The 24,514-nt window shown below is 36.8% G+C and overlaps 1 protein-coding gene across 3 annotated transcripts in view; it reads left to right on the top strand.

Moving 5' to 3' along the window:
• Positions 1 to 23,652, top strand: part of igsf5b (immunoglobulin superfamily, member 5b) — a 28,388-nt gene extending 4,736 nt beyond the window's left edge. For 2 of the 3 annotated variants that reach the window (XM_084419110.1, XM_084419111.1), the window contains exons 4-9: positions 12,163 to 12,456; positions 15,503 to 15,619; positions 17,181 to 17,205; positions 18,016 to 18,116; positions 21,131 to 21,195; positions 22,594 to 23,652. In XM_084419110.1, the coding sequence (XP_084275236.1) occupies positions 12,163 to 12,456; positions 15,503 to 15,619; positions 17,181 to 17,205; positions 18,016 to 18,116; positions 21,131 to 21,195; positions 22,594 to 22,701 (710 nt within the window). In that variant the 3' untranslated portion in view covers positions 22,702 to 23,652. Of the gene's footprint in view, positions 1 to 12,162; positions 12,457 to 15,502; positions 15,620 to 17,180; positions 17,206 to 18,015; positions 18,117 to 20,928; positions 20,952 to 21,130; positions 21,196 to 22,593 lie in introns of those variants that run through there. The other variant, XM_084419112.1, reaches the window with a different exon arrangement.
• Positions 23,653 to 24,514: the final 862 nt, after the last annotated feature.

Genomic DNA, 24,514 nt, shown 5'->3' on the forward strand with positions numbered 1-24,514 from the left:
ATCCATCCATCCATCCATCTATCCATCCATCCATGCATCCATCCATCCAAACATCCATCCATCCATCCATCCATCCATCCATCCATCCATCCATCCATCCATGCATCCAACCATTAATCCATCCATACAAACATCCATCCATCCATCCATCCAACCAACCATCCATCCGTCCATCCATCCGTCCATGCATCCAACCAACCAACCATCTATCTATACAAACATTCATCCATCCATCTACAAGGCCCAAAGTACCAGTGTTATACTGTAACTGCTATAGACGCTGGGTGTAAACCATAGAAGAATGTGCCACCATCAAATGACCAAATTTGAAAGGTGAGACTTTGTTTCATATCAAAAGTAACCTGGTCTGTCCTGTCTGTCAGCGCGTTGTCAGCGTCCTCTCTGCTCCGCGATTTTTCAATGCGTGAGAGCAGCGTGGCTTGTCGGACATAGCAACAGTAACTAAAGGGGGCGGGTCTTTGCGAATGGTCATTTGTGTTTAACAATCACACTGTCACCGCAGCCAAAAAGACAAAATATATAATAAGAGTTAAGAGCCCAACTAATGGAAACACTAATCAATGTTATGGTGACTTCAAATGAAACACATTAGAGTTAAACCTCTGTTAATTCTCAATAACAACTTATGTAGACGTCTGACAGAAATAAAGTCAGTCTGGTTAGTAATAAGTGAAGCTGGTAATGCTGTTTGTGGAGTTGTTTAATCCTCCTCTGCTGAGATCTTCACAGATTTAATGTCTTCTTTTCTCTTCAGTTGATTTCTTCTAAGGCTGTGGCTGAAGTCAGTTGTAGTTCTTGTGTTTCTGCTCGACTCTTTTTCTGTTCTCTTCTTTCCTTCAGTGATTCTGCTTGTTAACAGGCTTATTAAGGCTGAGATGACTCCATATTTAATATACACAGATTTTGTGGCTCAGATACGGTCCAGTTCTGGTTTATTTCTTTGCTCTTGGCTGACACGTAGCATTCCACATGTGCCAGATGTGGGCCGGATCTGACAAACAGGAGTGAGCCACCCAAGGGCTGTCATTCCACGCTGCATGTGGACCAGATCATCTTTCCACAAGTGCCAGATGTGGGCCGGATCTGGGAAGACACAATGGTGCTATGTGGGTAGTTATGTGGATAATGACACAATTCCCTGAAAATTACTTGTGTATCAACAAGAATAAAAATACCTATCGCTAAAAATATGTACAAATCTCCAGCAACTCTTTTGCTCCATAATGATTATGAATTGAAGATATTCTTCAATATCACACATTGGCTATGTGCTGATATAAAGGCCAGATCCTTCTGAATGCAGAGAAGCTGTCATTTTTTATACGAGATGGCTGATTTGGGAGTGAGCATCGACTAAGGTGTTTTTCAAGCAGGGGATTCATTCGCTGCTGGCTGAAGTGAAGACTGCTGCTCTGGCAGTTTTGACGGAGCATATGACATTGTCGATGCCAGAGCAAAGGCTCTTGGGATGGGAATCGATTGGGGACCATTAAAAATACCTGCAAAGCCACTCAACCAGGCGGTAAACAGAGACAGAAAGCACTGCTCGACTCTAATCTTAGATTCAGGAGCCATCAGAGCCCATCTGGTCCACACATTTCTCACCCTGACTTGTCATTCTAATGGGAACCAAAAATGAAAGTCATATTGCTTCTTACTGCAGCAGGAACTGACTAATATTCTCAGTTCTAATAAGGTCTTATATTATATTATATTATGAATACACTAGAAAAAGTTTTATTTAAGCTGTAGTTTGTTTCAGTAAAAATATCAAAACATCCTAAACAAAGATGTTATAGGACAATTATAGTTAACTAAATCTAAAACCATAAAAAAACTCTCAAAATTTCATTTCAACTAGTTTCTCATTTTATTAATGACTTGATGTTTCACGTCTGTTCTGGATTTGAGTTTTGCTTGAGTTGTGTTCTTGTTTGATTTGTACTGTTCCTGTTCAGATTCCTTTGTCATTGGTTATCATGTTTTTTTATTTGCCCTCCTTTGTCACACCTGTGTCTAGTTAATAATTAGTCCCTTATCTTTTTCAGCCTTTCTTTGTCAAGTCTCGTCAATACTTTGGTGGTTGTTCTGTGTATCTTGTTTTGTTTTCTAGAGGATAAAGCACATTATAAGTATGGAGCTTGTGGGAATGAGTATAGTTATGTGCAATACCCTCAATCCTGTGCTAAAATTCAGGCCCTAAGTACACAATATATGTATTCATATATTCAGGATTTTTAAATATAAATTCTGACTTATATCTATATATTCAGGATTTACATTGATATATTCAGAATTATAACTACATATTCAGACTTCATATAAATATTTCCTGTTTGGCCCTTCATTATATAAACTTCCTTATATATATATATATATATATATATATATATATATATATATATATATATACACAGTCAATTAGTCAATTTGGACGATATTTGCCAAAAAATCTGCCATCATATTTGGCAGGCTTTTTGTTGCTAGGACACCAAATATGTTATATATTTATAATATGCTTTAAGACAAACCATGTGCAAATTCATAAATCGACACCATTGCTGAGTATTTTCTCCTTAAAACTGCAGTGAACGAAAGACAGTCTCAAAAACACGGTTTGAAATCGCAAACTACCTTGTAACCAATCAGATCAATGTGTGATCGTCAACGAGTGGATCTCTGAGCTTAGTGAGTGAGTGGAGGCGGGGCTCATTTGCATATTCATAGAACCGCGTATACTATATGAGGCAAGGGTGTAGATTTACAATCAAGTTATTTTAAGAATTTTCTACAATCAAGATTTTTTTCAAGGAAAAAACGTTTAAATACGTAATTTTGGTGATCAAAAGTTTTTTTTTTTTTTTTTTTAGTTTTTATTCAGAAGGTGCAGGTGTATTTGTTGTCCTGCTCTGAAAGTGTGTAAGATCTAAACTTTTTGCAGTTTAGCTAGCATTTCAAGTACCGGCACACCGGAAATCACCTTTACAAAACCTCTACAAAGACCCCTACAGGAATATTACAGATTTCATAGGTGCTTTCATCCAGTAGGAAAAATTAAGATCCTGTAGAACTCCAGGATTTATTTTCATAAGCCTGTCTGTTATAAACTGGCCTATCAGATCTCTTTTAGACAGCTAAAAGTCCTATGTTCCTCAGTATTCCATAGATAAAACACGTCAATCTACAGATACATTACCGAATCAATCACTTTTTAAGACCTAACTGGATTTATTCCTCAATAATTAATCTGTTCTATGACTGCTACTAAACCACAGCTCAGCTAAAAGCTAAAGGAATGACCTGAGACTCTCTCTATATTATGGAGTAATCCCATTCATCACTAAGATCACAAATTTGACTTGGTATACGTCCCTATTAACAGTCGTGTGTGTTTAATAGAGCCGTTCCATGTGGATGTGGGGCAAGTCTGTGACTAACAGTGCTTTGGAATTAATTGGGCGTCTTGGCATTCATTTTCAGTTAGCAGTCAGCATCTCTCGCAGTGATTTGTGATACACTGGGTCAGACGTACAGTTGAAGGGCGCCCACAAATCTCCAGGGAACCACAAATCCTCTTCACTCCTTTCATTACAAAAGGCTCCCATTCATTTGCATGTGCTGGACTAAACGCAATAGCGGTTTCTCATCAAGACAAACAGACCGGCCCACGTGTGATTGGGCGCATGTGTGCAGAGATTCACAATCGTCATTGTTTTTGCCTTCAATTACTGTATTGACCTTTACTGATGTGGACGCCAAGTGAAAAAAGGCCAAAAAGTACCATTTGTGAACATAGTATACTATGTTTTTATGTGGTAACTTTAGAAGTATACCTTACCTGCTTGTTCAAAGAACGTTTTGCTAACCTTCAATTTTATAAATTTCCTTATGAATGTTTTCTGAAATCGCCACCTTGTAAAATAGTTACGTTTTTATTCACTGTTAAAAAATTTTGTGTGAAATTACAGTATATTCCATGTTAATAATTGCGTTACTTTCACAGTAATTCCTCAGTAGGACTTCTTTAGTATCTAACGGCACTCTTTGAAAAGTTTCTTGATTCTTGTTGGTTTTATCTGTGCTGCTGAACTTATTTTTGGTTCACATTTAGCAGTTTGTGTTGTTTGTTTATTTTGTAATGTTCAGAATTTGTCTTTTTAATATTATTATTTGTTGAGTGTCACCATTGTTGTGTTTTGTATGCTGAGTATTGATGTCTGTGCATCATTAGGAGATGGAACACTCTTAACCCGAATTAGTTGACTTTACTCGCAAATCGCGAGGAAACCCGTTGCCTTATACCACTTTAGTTTTTACACAAGCAGAAACTAAACATGTCGAGTTGTATTAACATGGAACCCTAACCTTTTACACAAGCTGAAACTAAACATGTTGAGTTGTATTAACATATAACCTTAACCTTTTACACAAGCTGAAACTAAACATGTTATGTTGTATTTACACTGTTTAAGATAATAGGTTTACTATTGGGTACTCAGCACCATTGTTGAGATTCATATACAGTTCTGTTGGATTTCCTGCTGTAAAATCACAGGAAAAGTCAAGTGCTACTGACTTTAGTGACTTATAATCCCTATTGATAACAGCATCAATAGGCAGCTATAGTTAATTGATCATTTTACTCTTAGCTTTTTGCTATCACTATTGTGCCTTTTAAACTCACAGTTATAGCAGCCAGAGAAAATATAATGTTTAAATACCAAAGGCAAGAGCCCAACTAAAGCCAACACCTTTCACCATCATGGTGACTACAAATGAAACAATAAATAATCAACATCTAAACCTCTGTTGATTCTCAACAAGATCTTTTGTAGACGTCTGACAGAAATAAAGTCAGTCTGTTTAGTAATAAGTTAAGCTGGTAATGTTCGACTCTTCGGTTCAAACTTTAAATGACGCACACTGCGCACTGTCACCTGTTTAAATAGGCCACGCCCCTCCCTTACAGAAGCTTAACATAGCGAGTTATCTCAGCTTAACATGATTAGTGCAATGAATCTTTCAGCTAAATAGTGCACACAACTAATGTTGTTTAGTAATGATAGCAGGTTTTTACTAAACATAAAAGAATAAGTAATGATTACTCGTAAGTTTAATTAGAAACAAAATCTGGGTTTACAGTGAAGGGGGAAAAAAATGGGTTGCAAGATAATGTCACACCCTTCAAAACTAAATCTCAGCAGCTGCTTTACTATTGATAAAGATCCCTACAAAACAATTATGAATTTAAAATAAGATATTGGTAAATCTTTATGCTGAAATAACGCTAATACTTTGACTACCTTAACCCTTAAACAGGCAAGAGTGGAAAATGATAAGCAAAAAATCATTTCATGTAATTTTTAATATCATCTGGACTTAAGTAAAACATATCAAAAAGAATGTTTGAAATATTTGATATATTTTGGATTTTATGAGTTGTGACTCCAAGGTCACGTTGCCTGATTAGGGTATAAAAAAGGACCAAGTCCGTTAACTGTAACTGGCCCACTTGCCACTGCATGTTTAAAACAATTATATCCTATACTTCTCCTGATCTAATGTTGACAAATTATATATCATTCGAAAGCTTACGAACTCAAGATTCAGCCTGTGAAAACTGTTTTGAAATCGGATATAAAAAATGGTACTTTAACCCCTTAACTGTCACCCCCTTTTTGAGAATGCACTATTCAAACTTAAATGGTTGTAATTCAAGAATGCTTTTGGGTATAGACCTAAGTTTGGTCTTGTTTTAAAGAAAACACTCAGCGGATGATTGCTGAAGTGAAAGCACTTAAAAAAAAATGAAAGTATGAAAAAGTAATGGAAGTTTAAATTTCAATAAATCAAATATACTGAATTTAATATTCTTTTATATAAAATTATAAAATAATTTTTTTACTCTAAAATTAATATAAAATCAAAGCCATATATCTAACCATGTTGTGTTCCAAATTTGAAGTTGATATCACAAAACTTGAAGTTCCCATGAGATTTAGTTTAGGCGTAATACCAAAAATAGCCACCGGGTGACATACATTCCATTGAATTTAATTGTATGCATTCTGCTGTAACAAATTAATATCACTTCTGTCACAAAATATCGAACCTTGAGACTCAGACCTTTCTGACAATATTTTGTCAAGATTAGAAAAGGTTTTGATCATAAATTATGAAACATGATTACGCCCAAAAGGGGTGGAGCCAGATAAAAGAATTTAGACTACCGTTTCTATGGAAGCGCAACGTCCAATTTCAAAACGGTTTTCACAGGATGAATTCTGAGTTCGTAAGCTTTCAAATGATAGCTAATTTATAACTCCTGTTATGATGTAGATTTTTTGAGGTGCACTCTTGTCATAAATTCATCTATTATTGTTCCTACATAATTTGTAACAAAAAACAGTGCTAGAATATCTATTTAGGAGTCTTAGACCTTTCCAACGATATATAGTTTGTCATGATTAGATTAGGATTTAATTGTAATATAGTGAATTAAAAACTCAAAATACAAAGATGGTCAAAATTAGGGTTAATCCCTTTTTTATACTCTTAACATATCAGAGTCACATATATTTCAAAACGTGCTAAATAACAACATGAACAACATATTAATTAATTTTCTTCTTCAGCACCTTAAGACAATGTTCACAATTAATGTTAGCAGTATTATTATTATTTTTCCAGAAGAAAAGTAAGTTTAATATATATTTACTTTCCTCAAAATCTGAATGTCCTGCACCACCGGCAGCCATGTTGGATTTAGGTCAGGCTGACTAATTTATCACAAAAAACTTGAAGCAAATCATGTGACCAGCATACTCAAGACAGACCAGGCTGTGATAAATGATAAAAGGATTTGATGAAAAAATCGTTCTTATGCCCCAAAAAAGACAATAAAAACTATGTGACTCCCAGGTCACGTTGCCTGTTTTAGGGTTAAAATCAGCCAATTAGCTTATTCTATATTCTAGCTTGTCATTGTTTTAACAAATGTTTTCATTTGTCACACTTCTGACTTGGCTAGATCAGAAATTTTAATATGAATATACAAGGTGCAAGATCCCAAGCTAATGTAACACTGATCACCATTACGGTGACTTCAAAACAATTGCAGTACTAAACAATATAATTTCTTAAAGTGGGAACATTGTTAAAGACAATTTTATCATGTGAATTCACAGTAAAACAAGAGTAGTAAATTACTGTGATGCCAGCATCATTTTGCTGTTGGTTAACAGTAATTCGTAAGAAAATTACCCAGCATGCATTAATTTCACTGTAAATTTCTTAGTAAAAAACGGGGTTTTTTTTACAGTTGTAACCTGTTATGATCTCAAAACAATTTTACCATAGTGTGTTAATACATTTTGGTGTTTGCATCACATAACCAGCACCATTTGTATGGCTTTTCTGACATAGAAATCGTATGAGTCATGATAAAAGAAACATTAAAGGTATAGTGGAGGATTTTCCCGAATTTTAGAAAAGAACCGCCCTCTCCACTTTTTGAAAAAATGCACATGCGCAACACACTACCTGCTCCCGAGAGGGAACGCCTATTAAACGTGTGCACGAGAGAGCATGCACGAGCCTAGTGCGTGACTTGTGCCAGGGCTAGCATCGCTAATCATAGCTTACATTAACTTTTACTAGCAGTGATTTTAAATGGATTTCTCCAAATAGCATGCCAAACTTTACCTGTCGAGTAGAAACTTCACGACTGAGGCATCAGTGGGAAGCCCAACCTGTGCTTTTAGTGCACGCCAGCGTGTGAAATATTCTCCCAAAAACACTCTGGTCTTGTTTCTTTCTTCAGAGGCCTTTCTCTTCTTGTCATACAATTCGTAGACACCTTTTCTCTTGCGACCCTCAGACATTTTGAAAAAACCCGGTGAGAACGGCGAGCTTCAATGAATGGCTGAAACCGTAGCTCACCACACATATACACCTGAAAGTGCGCATGCTCAGAAAGCGAAAACTATCTAGGGACGAGCACGTACGACGGCCTTACGTAAACATATCACCAGAATGATTGACAACTAGGAGGACCAATAGTCTTGATGATCCACCCGGAAAAAGAAAATCCTCCACTATACCTTTAACACTAATGTTCAGGTGTATGTTATTCATAACACGATAAAGCATTAACCTTTTACCGCCATGATACAACAACCTAATATCCAGACAGCAACATAGTGTCGGCCCAGATCCGGTACCTGTTGATCTGGGCCGACACTATATTGCTGTCTGGGTGCAATGTTTTCAGATTCATGTTCGTCTGTTTCAGATAAAACTGAATGTGCTTTTAGCGCCAATCAATTCACTTTGAAAGCGTTGCGATAAGTGCAAGAAGCAGCATATATTCAATTTAAAGAAATTACTCCACATGCAGGCATGTTTTTTTTTAATATTTTAATTATTAAGAAAATATAAGCCATTTTTCCATATGTTGCAGGCATTGCGGGTGGTTGCCAGAGAGTTGCTAAGGTGATCTGTGGGTTTTTTATCATGTTGCTAGGGTGCTCAGGGAGTTGGCAGGTTGTCCAAATCAAAAGAGCCCACCCACAAGTCTCTATGATATTCTCGTCCGTAGTTTAGGTTCTCCTTCAATGTAAGTATGGGATATTTTTTGCCGTTTTTATCATCCACACAAGTCCTATGAGACCTAGGACATAATACTGGGACACATTCATTCTAATCTTGAATACTATTTAGGATGGATTGTATGAGAACTGGGACGTAGCCCATCTCTTATTCATATTCACTTTCATTATGACTTTCCTCTATAGATTAGCTTGGCAAGAGAATCAGGCTTAGGACGTAAATCAGGAAGGGCAAACGTGTGTCAGCCTTTCGGACTCAGGATTGCTCACAAAGCTTTTCATTAGAGGCATGGCCAGCCATACTTCTTCCAGATTAAACGCTGTCTCATAGACAGTAATTTTCCCTGCCTGGCCCTCCTGCTGAAAAAAATAAATAAAAAATCACCCAGTTGACACGGGATGAATGGCTCTGCTTTCAAATTACACAGTCAAGACCAGATACAGACTCAGCGGAAGATATTTATGTAACTCTTATTGTTATCACCAAAAAAAAAAAAAAAAACATTATTAAAATATTCAGTCTGTAACTTGAACTTGATAATGATTTCATTCCAGTATAACTTGCTGACACATAACTCACACACTGTTTTTTGTGCCTGTCTGATCAGCCTGGTGTCACTGTTTGGGCCTAAAACGAACTTTTTGCCACACCTGCCAATGGCCGGTGACTTAAGAAAATTTATCGGCCATAAATCTTTTTTTACTGGCCATAAAACTGTTTTTGCAAAGACGACTTGGGTTACTTGGCTGTGGCCCTGTTCCTCAAAAAAGCGGGAACGAGATGCTGCGCTTGATTTAAAAACATTTTCGTTTGACCAGTTGAGTTGACAGAACACGTGTGGCAAACACGCCAAGAATTTGGCTTAAATAACCTCTGAAGATGATGTCAAGTCAAGTCAAGTCACCTTCATTTATATAAGACGTTTTCCCATAGCGGTACAGAAATTGAATAAAGTAGGCTAATCAAATGTCAAATTACACTGCATAGTCTTCACTGTATAATTAAACAAAGATTAAAGTTTCAAAAGTTATTCAGTCAAGAGCAGTGAGTATTTTTAACATTAAAAATGCAGGGTATATTAGGCTGCTGTCACTTTAAGACTGAATGTACAGATCCAATATACTGAGGCATTCTGTTCACATGTGTTTTCTTTCTCAACTGTTTACATTCAGTTTAAGACGTAACTGACTATGTTTACTAGGATACTCACAGTCACGGGCATATTTTTAACATATTTTTTTTTGTGAATTTGTCCGTTCAAGCGCAAGATGATGAACTCAATGTAGTATGTGCGCCCTCTGTTTAAACCTCCCTCACAACGTGCGAGTAATGAATTTAGTTCCCTTTCATGTCTTCTTGAACTTGAATATTTAAGTTGGCAAGGCTTAAACTTTCGTGATGATGCAGCGCTGGCATGTCAACATCATTCACGTTTGTTCACATTCATGTTCTCACACATTGTATTGTTAGAATTCATAAAAATGTTACCGGCTCTGGCTCTGTTCCTCACTTGGATTCTGAAGATTTGGAGTACAGAGCAATATTAAAATTGATTGTGTTCATTTTATGGTGCGTTTTATATTCTTAAATTCAGAAAACTGCTGTGTCTTATGGCAAACTAAATAAATATTACATAATTGTTAAACGATTACAGACATTTGATTCTTTTACAGATTTTAAAGTGTAGTTTTAGAGTACTGATACCTCAAATCATATAGCTTATTGATGCTATATATGATGAGACTTTGTTGCCTGGTTGATGGTGAGCTCTCTTGGTTATAGGACCACCTAGTAATTGCCCAGAACACCCTAGCAACGCCCTAGCAATGTGGCAAATACACCACAAGAGCCTTAGAAATGCTCTGTCAACCAGCCAAAACATCCTAGAAGTGAGTTTGCATTTGTATCATTAAAACTTGTAAAAATATTGTGTTCAAGCAATCACTTGTTGTTTTTTAACCATAATCACGTTGTGTGTTAGTTAAAGGGCCATATATATATATATAAAACAAAGACTCTAAGGTCCACGACATGACTTATGAGGTAGGCTACAGTATAAGACAATCATTAGCCTTACTCAGTAAAACCTACAAATGAATTGCTGTGGCCATGCAGTTCACTAAGAGAAAGAGAAAGTTTCAACTAATTACCCAGCTGTCTATAACAATTCACTGCTTTACCTTTTGTTTCTCTTTCCACAGGGAATAAAAAGCCCATCATTTGTTCTTTTAAAAGAGACAATTTAGCTGTCACACATTTACCAGTCACATCAACTAGTCAATTATGAACCATCAATCATTTAAAAATTGTGGAAAGTGGAAAAGAAACACATATAAAGTGGCCTCAAAAGGTGTTTAAACACCTAAGCCACACTTACAATGTATAAATGTCTTTGCAATATTTTATAAAATAGAAAACAGAGTGACATTAATTTAAAAGAAAAAGCACATACATGCCTTTCAGGCAAAACATTTCACAAAAAGCAATTTGTTAGGTTTTAACCGTTTTAGACTATATCATATTGAACATGCAAATTTTTAAGGTCTCTAAGTTATCAACATGATCAAAACTTTGCTGAAAAACCTGTTAGACACAATCTACTACATGCCTTCTGTCGTCCGATTGATAGTTTATACTTTTTAGCTAATAAACGGCCTTTTAGTATAATTGTAAAAACATCCACCTTCAGGTATTGATTCACATGTCTTTTTGCTGGGAAATCTTTAATGATTTCTAGAAGGTGAACATAAGAATAACTGTTATATTGTTAGCAATATTTCAAGATGAACACTTACTCAATGTGAGTATCAAATATGATACATCAGGCTTTTGAGAAATGTGTATTTGTACAATCATTTTGTATTGCATTATATGTGTTGTCCCCCAAAATTACTCATCTTACTACGATCTGCTCTAAAGATCTCATATGAGCCATTAAAAGTTTTTTTCAGACTTTTTTTTCATATGTCAGGCTTTACAGGGTTAAATGATAAAACAGGTTTTAGTTTCACTGTAAGAAAATAATCTGTAGAAAAGTGGAAAGGTTACTGTTCATTTTCTGCCAGGACTTCTTCCAGTTACACTTTATTTTAAGGTGTCTTTGTTACACTGTAATTATACATTTAAGTACTGAGTAATATTAAGTAACTACATGACATTTACTTATTAGGGTTAGGGTTAGGATTAGGGTTTGGTTTAGGGTTAGTTGCATGTAATTATGCATAATTTATAGTTATTACTATAGTGACTACGTGTAACATGTACACATTAAAATACATTTTCCCATCTTCCTTTAACCTAAAAACACAAAGCACAGCTTAATTCAAAATACGTGTAAAACTGATACGGAAAAAATCGATGCGGAATCTATTCGGAAAATACCTTCATATAAACAGTACATTGGATCCTATTTTTACAGACTTGTAAGACATGTTTTTGTCATGTTATTAACAATTATGATGAGATAATAATATTTGAGATATCTCAACTTTTTGAGGACACATAACTCAAAATGTCTTGTTTTAAATCTAGAAAAGGGAAATGTCAGGATTTTGGAGGGTGACCTGTCAGTTGAAGAAGGAATGCTCGTCACCTTCCGTTGCCAAGCGCTTGGCTGGTATCCGAAGCCTTCGGTGTCCTGGCTGGTCAACGCCATCGCTGTGGACAGAGGCGACTACAACACCAGCAGTCTTCAGGACCCCAGCGGCCTCTTCAACTCCACCAGTGTGCTCGAGATGAAAGCAGAGGCGAGCAGCGCTGTGGAGTGTGTGGCGTCTGTGTCTGCAGCTTTAGCCCAGCAAACCAGCAGCGTCAAGCTGACTGTAGGTACGAGTGATCGGACGTTAATGAGCTCCTCCTGCCAATAAACTAATGCGCATTAATAGTTTCAGCACTTTGTCTTATTGTATCTTGCATGTTGTATTGCAAAACACTCGTGCTGATATTGAGGTGGGATACGGGTGAGGTTCGGGGTCGTTAGGATTAGGGTTTGGTTTAGGGTTAGTTGCATGTAATTATGCATAATTTATATACATAAACACTGTAAAAAAAATCTATGAAAAAAAACTGGCAGCTGTGGTTACCAGAAATTTCCAGTAAAAAATACGGTAGCAACATTTTAGGTTTTACAGACTTAACTTAAAATTTACAGTAATAAACCGTATTTCATTATCTTATTGAAGTATTAATTTCTGTTTTGTACCATTGTTATACACTGACAACCAACAATCACAGCAGTAATGAGAGTCACATGATCAATCAAAGCTCATCACAAGCAGTTCTTCCACAAGAAAGTTAATACTAATATATATAGAAGCTGCACAGTGTCATTCATAAACACCATCATCATCAAACATTAAACACCATCATGGTAACAATAAAAATACAATAAACATTAATTTAACAACATTAAATGTAACATAAAACCATAATGTACATAACTGATTAGAAAAAAAACTAAGAAAACTATGACGAAACATAGTTATTTCAACAAAAATACATCAAATGTGAAGTGTCACGCAGGGAATTGTGGGAATGTAAATGTACGTTTTTCACTGTAAATTACACAAAAACTGTACATTTTACGGTAAAATTACATTAAATGTACCATTAGATCTATCACAGCAGGGTTTTTCCTGGGTCAAAATTGGTCTTCGGTGGTGGCTGACCGACATGGTCATCCACACACAGCAAAGAGTACCCTAGTACCCACATGATCCGCAAGCCCAATATTGACAATAAATGTTCAATTTAAAATAAATACAAAGAAACAGGTTGTGTTTGTTTTTTTGTTGTTGTTTTTTTAAGGTAATTTACTACACATTGTCATACGCCTATACATACTGTGGATTATTAAGGCTAAATTTTACTAAACACTCTTGCTAAATTAGGTAAGCACACTTACTTTATCATTTCAGATTAGGGGTGGGAATCTCTAGGCACCTCACGATTCGATTCGATTACGATTCAGAGGGTATCAATTATTAGTTTTTTTTTTTTTTTTTACTTGGGTACATTTAAAGCAAAGTATTTATGATGACCCATAACGAACTTACTTCCATCTTCCTATATTAATTTTATTAATAAAACAAATGGAAGTGATTTGAACATTGCAAAGAACCAACATGAAAATAAATGTGTGCCTGTACTAGCAGTGTACTTGTAGTAAATTATTACAAACTTCAGCATATTCTGAATCTCTAGCATTTAATAATAGACTTCTAACCAACATCCTCTGGTTATTTCCAATGAGCAATGTAATCCTTTAGACAAAGAACATTTTGCTGTAGCAAATTCACAAACAGTTTTCGTTCAAAAATATAGAATTATGTACCAGCAGCTAATTAGTAACATACAAAGCCTCTCTTATTCACAACTAAATAATAAAGAGGTATGACTTGAAATGTTTGCTGTATACCACAATCAAAAACAGCTTATACAAAAAAAGTGAATGAACATCTGCAGAGAGCACAGTCAAAATGTAACTTTTTGTGACTGGCATTGCACATATTGCAGGGCAGTACAACGTAAGTAGGCCTATAACAGATCGGTTTACAGTATATTGATGTGAAAACTAAATAGGCTACTCAAAGCAGCTTTCATACAAAAAATACTAAATAGGTAACAATGAAATTGCCAATTTTCCATACGCTAGCTTTTAACGAAGAGGGTGCCGTTCGAATTTGGCGCTCAGGCATCATGCGTCTGTTATGTGCGCGCCACAGACTGCACGCGCACTGCACGTCCGCTAGAGTTCCGCCTTTTGCGTTCCATCAATATTATGTTTTTTTAGAGATTTGATTTTTTTGACATTTGTGAATCGATTCAGAATCGTCCACGTCCGCATCGCGATGCATATAAGAATCCGCGCGGTGCTGTGATCGTTCTCTCCGTCACTCCGTCAGTAGCCTGCTTCACTCACAAAACCAATTACAGATCAAATAAGGCTTTGGCGGGACAAAAAATCGTTTTGGCGGTCGCCAAAAAAATTTCAATGTAGGAAAAACCCTGCACAGTTATTTACCGTATATAGTAAGGAAACTTTCTGTTAAACAATTAACAGTTTTTCACTGTAGCATTTTTACAGTCTTTTACTGTTAAAATCACGATCATTTTTTACAGTGTAAGTTTAAGAGGGTGGGTTATGGTGTAAGGGAAGGGTCAACAGCGTAATTATTGAAGTAACTACAGAAATTAATTACGGCTGTAACTATAAGTAGGTATTTCTAAATATATGTATGTATGTACACAATAAATGCATTGTATCAAATTATTGTATCATTTGTTAGTACATAGTAAGACAATATAAAGTTGGACAGATGGATGATATATCAATGTGAAAATCATAAAAAGTTTTGAAAAAGATTTATTTCGTTTAGATTTTTTTCCCACTTGATTTAATTGAATCTTATTGTAGAGATACTGCATGTATTATATGATGGTGAACATGTTTCTGGATCAACATCCCAATCAACCAATCAGATTTGAGGGACTAGTTTACATATGTCAAGTTTAGGTTTACAACCAGGGTTATGTGCTTCTACATCAGTGTTATTCACTATCATTTCCCTCTGATTTTAGGGATAACTTATGGGTAGGGTTAGGGCTAGGGCTAGGGATAAGGTTAGGACTATACATGTTTTTGGACTGGATTGTTGTACCAGGATCAATAAAATAAGTTGACCCAGGAACATGTCTTACTTGACAAAATCACATTGACCATTATATGACAGTTTATATGATGTAAGTGACAGTGGGTGAGTAGGCTGCATATAATGTCTTCTCCTTATAGCAATAAAATACTGAATAAATGCATTGGGTCAGTTTGTGCATATAAATGAAGTGGCCATAAACGTACAAATGTGTTTTGCAGTGGCACCGCAACCTACACAGGACCACACAGTGTTGATCGCCGTGATAGTGTCGGTGTGTACGATCATTCTGCTGGCAGCGCTCATCCTCATCTTGTGCTATAGAAAAAAACGGACAAGTAAGCAAATCCACTTTACATTTCTCCTAAAAGTTCCCTTTAAATCTCTCCTGCAAGTTATTAAACCAATGAAGAGAGAAGTTAGCAGTGCTTGCCATAAATCGGAGCAAAGGCAAGGACACATTGTAGTAGATTGAGCTGTCAGCAGTAAAGGGCAGTTTAAAGGTTTTACTGCACCACTCACCTGCCATACAAAGTGCTTACACATCATTTAGCAAAATGGATAAACCGTTTAAGATGGAAAACCTATTAACAATGTCATTGTTCGAAATGTTCTTTGTTTTTATCTTTCTTTGCTCATTATTTGTCAAAGCACACATTATCAGTGGCTAATTTAGAGAGATATTCTACTAAGACCTGTTAAAAAAATAGGCTATTGAAAATTTATTACAGCACACTCTCTGTACTTTAAAATGCCTTTCAAACTTTTTATAGTTACATTTTTGTACATAAAGGTATTAGATATTCATTAAGAATACTGACAGATTTCTAAATGGCAATGGGTAAACATGTTTCACTACTAAAACATTCAATATGAAAATATTTAATACAATAATAAAAACAATGTTTTGAGAATATTATAAGTATATTTCGTAGGGTGTTACAACATTTCTAAGGGCACATTTACACGACAACAATGTACAGAAAAACAGAAACGTTTTTCCTTCGCATTTTTCGCGAACGTTGTCAAAACAATCCTCGTTCACTAGGATCAGCGAAAATTATTAAAAATGCTGTATTCTGCTGCCAGGCCAGTAGTTGGCGATGTTACGATGTAAAGAAACACTACGCTGCTGTAGACTAAACACGTAACACACGTTCATGACGTCACCATTTTCACAAATTCATGGTTTTGTAATTTACACGGAGCCAATAACTGTACAGGTTTCAAAAACTCGCACTTTGAAACCCGGTTTCAAAGTTTGCGGTTTCAGGCCACCTAAAACGCCATTGTCGTGTAAATAAACAGCTAGATTAAAAAACTTGATGTCGTGTAAACAGCCCCTAAGACTATATAGCATGATATTCCAGATGAGTTTAAGTCTAAACCATATTTTGACCTGTAAAATCCCATTTATTTTTACTTGTTGCCATACATTGTCATTTTGTATATTTGTTATTGTAGTATACAGTGGACAGTGGATCTCAGATTTGTTACAGTCTCTTATCCTCTTGTTGCACCATGCAGCTATTAAGATGTCATGCTATTCAGGCTTGCTACCAGGACTGCCCGAGGCTAGAACCAGAAATATCAAGTTACATCGCTGCTAACACTTTAGTTCAGGGTCCAACTCTCACTATTAGCTAGTTGCTTACAGTATTAGCATGCATATTAGGATGTTGGCTTTTTATTAGTACTTAAAAAGCACATATTAATGCCTTTTTCTCAATGACCATATTCTATATCACTTAAACCTACCCAATACCTAAACTTAACTACCTTACCAACTATTAATAAGACTAATCAGGAGTTTTTTGAGGCAAAAGTCGTAGTTAATAGTGAGAATTGGGCTCTAATCTAAAGTGTGACCAGTTTTCTTTTTCTTTTTTTCTTTTACAGATTTGAGCTCTGAAAATAAATTCAGGTAAGACTTGTAAGAGAGGTAAGAGTTGTTTTTGTACATTACATCAATTTTGAGTATTTTCTCTTCTGCACCAATGCTGTACACATAACACACATAAGAAGGAAAATTATCATTAAGTGACAGAAGTTTTAATCTTTCTGAACATTGAACATCATCTACTTTTCCCTGTTATAAAATGCACTAACACAGTAATGTTCCATAATGTACAAAGGCTATCATATCACTATATGTAGAGATATCTTGATGCTCGTTTTTGACATTCATTGCACACACATACGTGAAAAAAACATGTGATTGACTTATCACAGCAGCACTTCACATTTTAAAGCTATTAAAACAACAGCCTTGAAACAAATCATGGAAATATTGAAGAGAAATACAGCGTTTTCCATAAATTCCAAACACTGCTATGCAGAGAGAAACTGATTTTGCTCAGTATTGCATACTATTGCATATATATTTCTTGTCATATCAAGTCATCACTTTCATTTATACAGCGCTTTATACAATACAGATACAAGCAGCTTTCCGGTGTCATTGTTCAGCTGAGGTCAGTTCAGTGTTGATTCAATTCAGTTCAATTTAAAGATCATCAAATATGAAGTGAGTTCAATTCAACTATAGAGCAGCTCTGGAGAAAACAGTGAAGTCATTGTCTCGCTCAGTTCAGCTCTCATCAGTTCTTCTAGTTTCAATAGTGGGTCTAGTTCCCTGAAGACCTCTACACTGCCGTTCGATTCTGAACATAGCCACTGACTCTTATGTTGTATGTAAGAAAAACTGTTTATTGTATTGCATATGTCTTTCCAGCTCCTCCTCATGGACTGTCAAATTAAGCAGTGAGAGGAGGTCCGTTGCTGATGAAACCAGAGGAAAAGTGAACCCAGGATACAACGCTGACGACGTAACAAGTAATAGCACCAAAATATAGAATCAACAGAATACCCTGATGTATTAAACAAAATTATATGGGGTGTAATTCCTGCTTTATTTAATATATTTTCACAGAATTAAACTAAAAAGAAACACAATTTATAGGATATCAAATATACACTAACAAAAAAGTGAAAAAAAGCCTTTGTTTCAATAATGGCTTTTTGCACTTAGTGTTAAAACATTACCAATATTTTGTGCAATTTTGCTTACTGTGTAAATATATCTGTTTTGTAGAAATAGGTAAAATGGTTCTAGTGATTCAGGCTTATTATAGTTAAAGTGCCCCCTTACGCTTTTTTGGATATTACCTTTCATGTAATGTGTTAAATAACTGTTTGTGAGAGTAAAAAGTTTCTTCAAAGTTTCAAAGATCAAAGTGCGCGATAAATGGAGTTATTCAGAGTAGAGTAGACCAATCACAACAGACTGAGTCATCTGACCAATCAGAGCAGAGTAGACCAATCACAACAGACTGGGTCAGCTGACCAATCAGAGCAGAGTAGACCAATCACAACAGACTGGGCAATCTAACCAATCAGAGCAGAGTAGACCAATCACAACAGATTGGGCCATCTGACCAATCAGAGCAGAGTAGACCAATCACAACAGATTGGGCCATCTGACCAATCAGAGCAGAGTAGACCAATCACAACAGACTGGGTCATCTGACCAATCAGAGCAAAGTAGACCAATCACAACAGACTGGGCCATCTGACCAATCAGAGCAGAGTAGACCAATCACAACAGACTGGGTCATCTGACCAATCAGAGCAGAGTAGACCAATCACAACAGACTGGGCCATCTGACCAATCAGAGCAGAGTAGACCAATCACAACAGACTGGGCAATCTGACCAATCAGAGCAGAGTAGACCAATCACAACAGACTGGGCCATCTGACCAATCAGAGCAGAGTAGACCAATCACAACAGACTGGGTCATCTGACCAATCAGAGCAGAGTAGACCAATCACAACAGACTGGGCAATCTGACCAATCAGAGCAGAGTAGACCAATCACAACAGACTGGGTCATCTGACCAATCAGAGCAGAGTAGACCAATCACAACAGACTGGGTCATCTGACCAATCAGAGCAGAGTAGACCAATCACAACAGACTGGGCAATCTGACCAATCAGAGCAGAGTAGACCAATCACAACAGACTGGGTCATCTGACCAATCAGAGCAGAGTAGACCAATCACAACAGACTGGGCAATCTGACCAATCAGAGCAGAGTAGACCAATCACAACAGACTGGGCAATCTGACCAATCAGAGCAGAGTAGACCAATCACAACAGACTGGGCCATCTGACCAATCAGAGCAGAGTAGACCAATCACAACAGACTGGGTCATCTGACCAATCAGAGCAGAGTAGACCAATCACAACAGATTGGGCCATCTGACCAATCAGAGCAGAGTAGACCAATCACAACAGACTGGGCAATCTGACCAATCAGAGCAGAGTAGACCAATCACAACAGACTGGGCAATCTGACCAATCAGAGCAGAGTAGACCAATCACAACAGACTGGGTCATCTGACCAATCAGAGCAGAGTAGACCAATCACAACAGACTGGGTCATCTGACCAATCAGAGCAGAGTAGACCAATCACAACAGATTGGGCCATCTGACCAATCAGAGCAGAGTAGACCAATCACAACAGACTGGGTCATCTGACCAATCAGAGCAGAGTAGACCAATCACAACAGATTGGGCCATCTGACCAATCAGAGCAAAGTAGACCAATCACAACAGACTGGGTCATCTGACCAATCAGAGCAGAGTAGACCAATCACAACAGATTGGGCCATCTGACCAATCAGAGCAGAGTAGACCAATCACAACAGACTGGGTCATCTGACCAATCAGAGCAGAGTAGACCAATCACAACAGATTGGGCCATCTGACCAATCAGAGCAGAGTAGACCAATCACAACAGACTGGGTAATCTGACCAATCAGAGCAGAGTAGACCAATCACAACAGATTGGGCCATCTGACCAATCAGAGCAGAGTAGACCAATCACAACAGACTGGGTCATCTGACCAATCAGAGCAGAGTAGACCAATCACAACAGATTGGGCCATCTGACCAATCAGAGCAGAGTAGACCAATCACAACAGACTGGGTCATCTGACCAATCAGAGCAGAGTAGACCAATCACAACAGATTGGGCCATCTGACCAATCAGAGCAGAGTAGACCAATCACAACAGACTGGGTCATCTGACCAATCAGAGCAGAGTAGACCAATCACAACAGATTGGGCCATCTGACCAATCAGAGCAGAGTAGACCAATCACAACAGACTGGGCAATCTGACCAATCAGAGCAGAGTAGACCAATCACAACAGACTGGGCAATCTGACCAATCAGAGCAGAGTAGACCAATCACAACAGACTGGGTCATCTGACCAATCAGAGCAGAGTAGACCAATCACAACAGACTGGGTCATCTGACCAATCAGAGCAGAGTAGACCAATCACAACAGACTGGGCAATCTGACCAATCAGAGCAGAGTAGACCAATCACAACAGACTGGGTCATCTGACCAATCAGAGCAGAGTAGACCAATCACAACAGTGAGAAAATGAAAGTGACCTTGGATGCATGTAAACATATTGTAGGAGACAAAATTAGGAACCTTTAAAATAGTATAATAGGGGCACTTTAACTAAAACTAAACCCGTAAAAAACGTTTGTTGCTTGAAATAAAATAAGGCCAGGAAAAAAAATACACTTCATTTTTTAAATTTCTTAAAGAGATATCTTTTTGTTCAAAGATTTCTCATAAAGACCATCAAACAAGTCTTACTATCTTAAAATGTAAGTATATATTGCTTTAGTTATTTTACTGGATAACAAAACAAGCACGTTTAATACGTATTTCAGTCCAGCAGTGAGAGCACATTGAGCAGTGTAAGTTCTGTCTGTAAGATTTTAGGCAGCGTGAAGTCCCACACACAACTGCTCTTCACCCCGCAGGTTCAGGACACAGTGACCTCAGGAATAGAGCTGACAGCCCGATAAACATCATCAGCTCTTCACGGGTAAGAGGAGAGAGAATTACAGCCTCTGCATTATTCAAAGCGAGTGGGTTTTCTGACACCTCGGTGTAAAGTCTTCTGCCTCACACCTGGGGAAAACGCTGGTCTCTCTATTACTGCGTGAAGGAATATTCAGCCAAACATTTAAATACTGTGTAAATGCTTTATATAATCCTTTTTTATTTGTGAAAATACCTTTTATTTTTCTGTTACCATACTGTACGTGGAGCAGCAATGAGCTCTATATAACCTATTATGTTTAAACTCCCCCTGTGGTGAAAATCCAGCTTTTAATGTTGTTTATATGTCTATGTGGTGTTTTTAATCTGCTTTAAGACAAACCATGTGTAAATTCATAAGTCGACACCATTGCTGAGTATTTCCTCCTTAAAACTGCAGTGAACCAAAGACAGTCTCAAAAACACGGTTTGAAATCGCTGGTGTTTCTGATGTCACAAACTACCTTGTAACCAATCAGATCAAAGTGTGATCGTCAACGAGTGGACCTCTGAGCTGGTGTGAGTGAGTGGAGGCGGGGCTCATTTGCATATTCATAGAACCGCGTATACTAAATGAGGCAAGGGTGTAGAGCTACATGCAAGATATTTTAAGGCATGAAGGATTTTTTTTCCCAAGGAAAAACATCGAAATGTCGCATTTTGATGATTAAAGATGAGAGATAAAATTATTGACAACAGGGGGACTTTAAATAATTCACAATGCAAATATTTCTGATTAATGCTAATTGGATGCTGGGTCATTTTTCAAGAAACAACTTTTCAATTTTTACGTTTTTTTTTTTTTTTTTTTTTTTTTATGGTTACTTTTGAACTTTCAAGAAATCATATTTTCTCACCTCAGGCTGAAACTACCAAAGCCATGACAATAATAGACATTGGGGGGACCACAATCTCTGAATGATACATTTCAATAAATTAATTCGATTTTTAAAATCGGTTTCACTTTTATTTTGATGGTCCCTTTAACACATTCTGTTGACTATAAGTAACGTTGCATCTACATGTCAACTAACTCTCATTAGAGTATAAGTAGACAGGGTTTGGGTTGGTAGAATAAGTTGACGTAGTTGTAAAGTTACTTATAGTCAGAATGTCTGTTGGGGGATCATCACAATGAAGAGTTAGCAGATATTAAGCAGACAGTGAGTCTCCTGATACTCTAATGAGAGTTAGTTGACATGTACAGGTAGTTGCAAAGTTACTCAACAGAATGTTCAAAAGGGATCAGCACAATAAAGTGTTAACATAAAAACTTCTTATGAATGGGAACTTATGAATGACCTGATATTTCACTGTAAAACAAGCATTTAAAAGTAAATTTCAAGTAGTTTACATTAGTCAGTAAAAAAAGGTTCACTCTCCAAATATCGTTCCTCAACAGGTTCCTGATATTGTCATTTTCAGCTCTCAAAATCAGAGCGAGGAAGATGTTTCTAACTTGGACTGCAATGGAGCAAAGAAGACAGTCCGTCGCGTCACTACTGTTTGACCTCAGGGTCAACCACAGATCGAAAGAAAGGCTGTTTACATGATGCTGTTTTGGACCAGCTTTCTGTTCAGAGAGAAGCCAGAAATTCAATCTGACCTTATTGTTACACTAAAGAAGTCATATTGCTGAAGATAAAGATTCACTGACGTCAACTGCATGCAATCATTCAATTATACAGCCATATCAACAATGCATGTTTGTTGTTGTTTTTTTACTGTAAATTTAAAGTAATTATTTTGCATTATTTTTTTACTGGTTTACTGTTTTTTCACCTTATTCAATTGGAAAATGTTATAAATTATTTATACGGATCAATATTTTACACAATAAAGTACATCAGTATTGGTATTGGCATTTTTTCGAAATAAAATGAGTGTTATAATGTCAAGTATTCCAACAAAACAACAACAATGTTTTTTTCTCAGATGGTCGAGGGTTCAAATAAGGGAAATGTGCAAATTTCTGTCTCTCTTCATGTTTTTCTGGCTGCTCGTCACTCATGGATGGCAACTGCTGAATAAATTAGGGACACCCTCAGTAAGTCACACAAAGCTGTCGCGATATGAGAGGGCGATAACATAACCCTTTTGTTTTTGTTTGGGTCTCCAGACCAGTGTTATCTTTCCTAGACCTGCTTGTGTTACTGAGGTTTTCATTTGCCATTCACAAGTGGTGGATTGATGTCAGGGTCAAGCAGACTGTTTCGCTGGGGTGATTTACAGAGGCCACTGTTTGTCTTTCAAAGACTTCTGAAGTCTGTTTCTCTTCTCTCTGCCGCTCTCCTATTGTTTTGGCGTTTACTACAGAGGATGTCTTGATTGCCTCTCTCTGTTCTGAGAAAATGGTTTTGCAATGCAGTATTTGAGACATGTTAGATAATAAATGTGGTATTCTTCTACAAACCTTCATTGTATTTGTAATCGTTCTTTTTGCAATAAATTATGAAGTGTCATTTTTTTCCTATTCCATTTTAATATGCAGTCATTTATGGAAGCTTGTTTCCACCACAGAATAAAACAATAACAATAAAAGATAATTGCGACATTTTTATCAAGTATATATCTCGCAATTCTGACTTTATTTCTCGCAATTGCGAGTTTATATCTTGCAATTCTGACATCTTTTCTCAGAATTGTGAGATATAAACTCGCAATTGCGAGAAATAAACTTGCAGTTCTGACTTTATAACTCCTAATTGTGTGTTATAAAGTCAGAATTGCAAAATATAAAAATGCAATTGTGAGAAAAAAAGTCTGAATTGCGAGTTTATTTCTCGCAACTTCGAGTTTATATCTCACAATTCTGACTTTATAACATGCAATTGTCTTTATATCATGCAATTCTGACTTTATAACACAAATGAGACTTTATATCACGCAATTATGACTTTATAACTCGCAATTGCCTTTTTTTTTTTATTATGTGGTGGAAACAAGCTTCCATAGCCATTTCAAAAAAAAAAAAAAAAAAAAAAGTTAAAGGTATAGTGGAAGATTTTCCCGAATTTTAGAAGAGAACCGCCCTCTCCACTTTTTGAAAAAATGCACATGCGCAACACTCTACCTGCTCCCGAGAGGGAACGCCTATTAAACGTGTGCACGAGAGAGCATGCACGAGCCTAGTGCGTGACTTGTGCCAGGGCTAGCATCGCTAATCATAGCTTACATTAACTTTTACTAGCAGCGATTTTAAATGGATTTCTCCAAATAGCATGCCAAACTTTACCTGCCGAGTAGAAACTTCGCGACTGAGGCATCAGTGGGAAGCCCAACCTGTGCTTTTAGCGCACGCCAGCGTGTGAAATATTCTCCCA

The sequence above is a fragment of the Rutilus rutilus genome (assembly GCF_951802725.1).
Source record: "Rutilus rutilus genome assembly, chromosome: 9".
Taxonomy (NCBI): Eukaryota; Metazoa; Chordata; class Actinopteri; order Cypriniformes; family Leuciscidae; genus Rutilus; species Rutilus rutilus.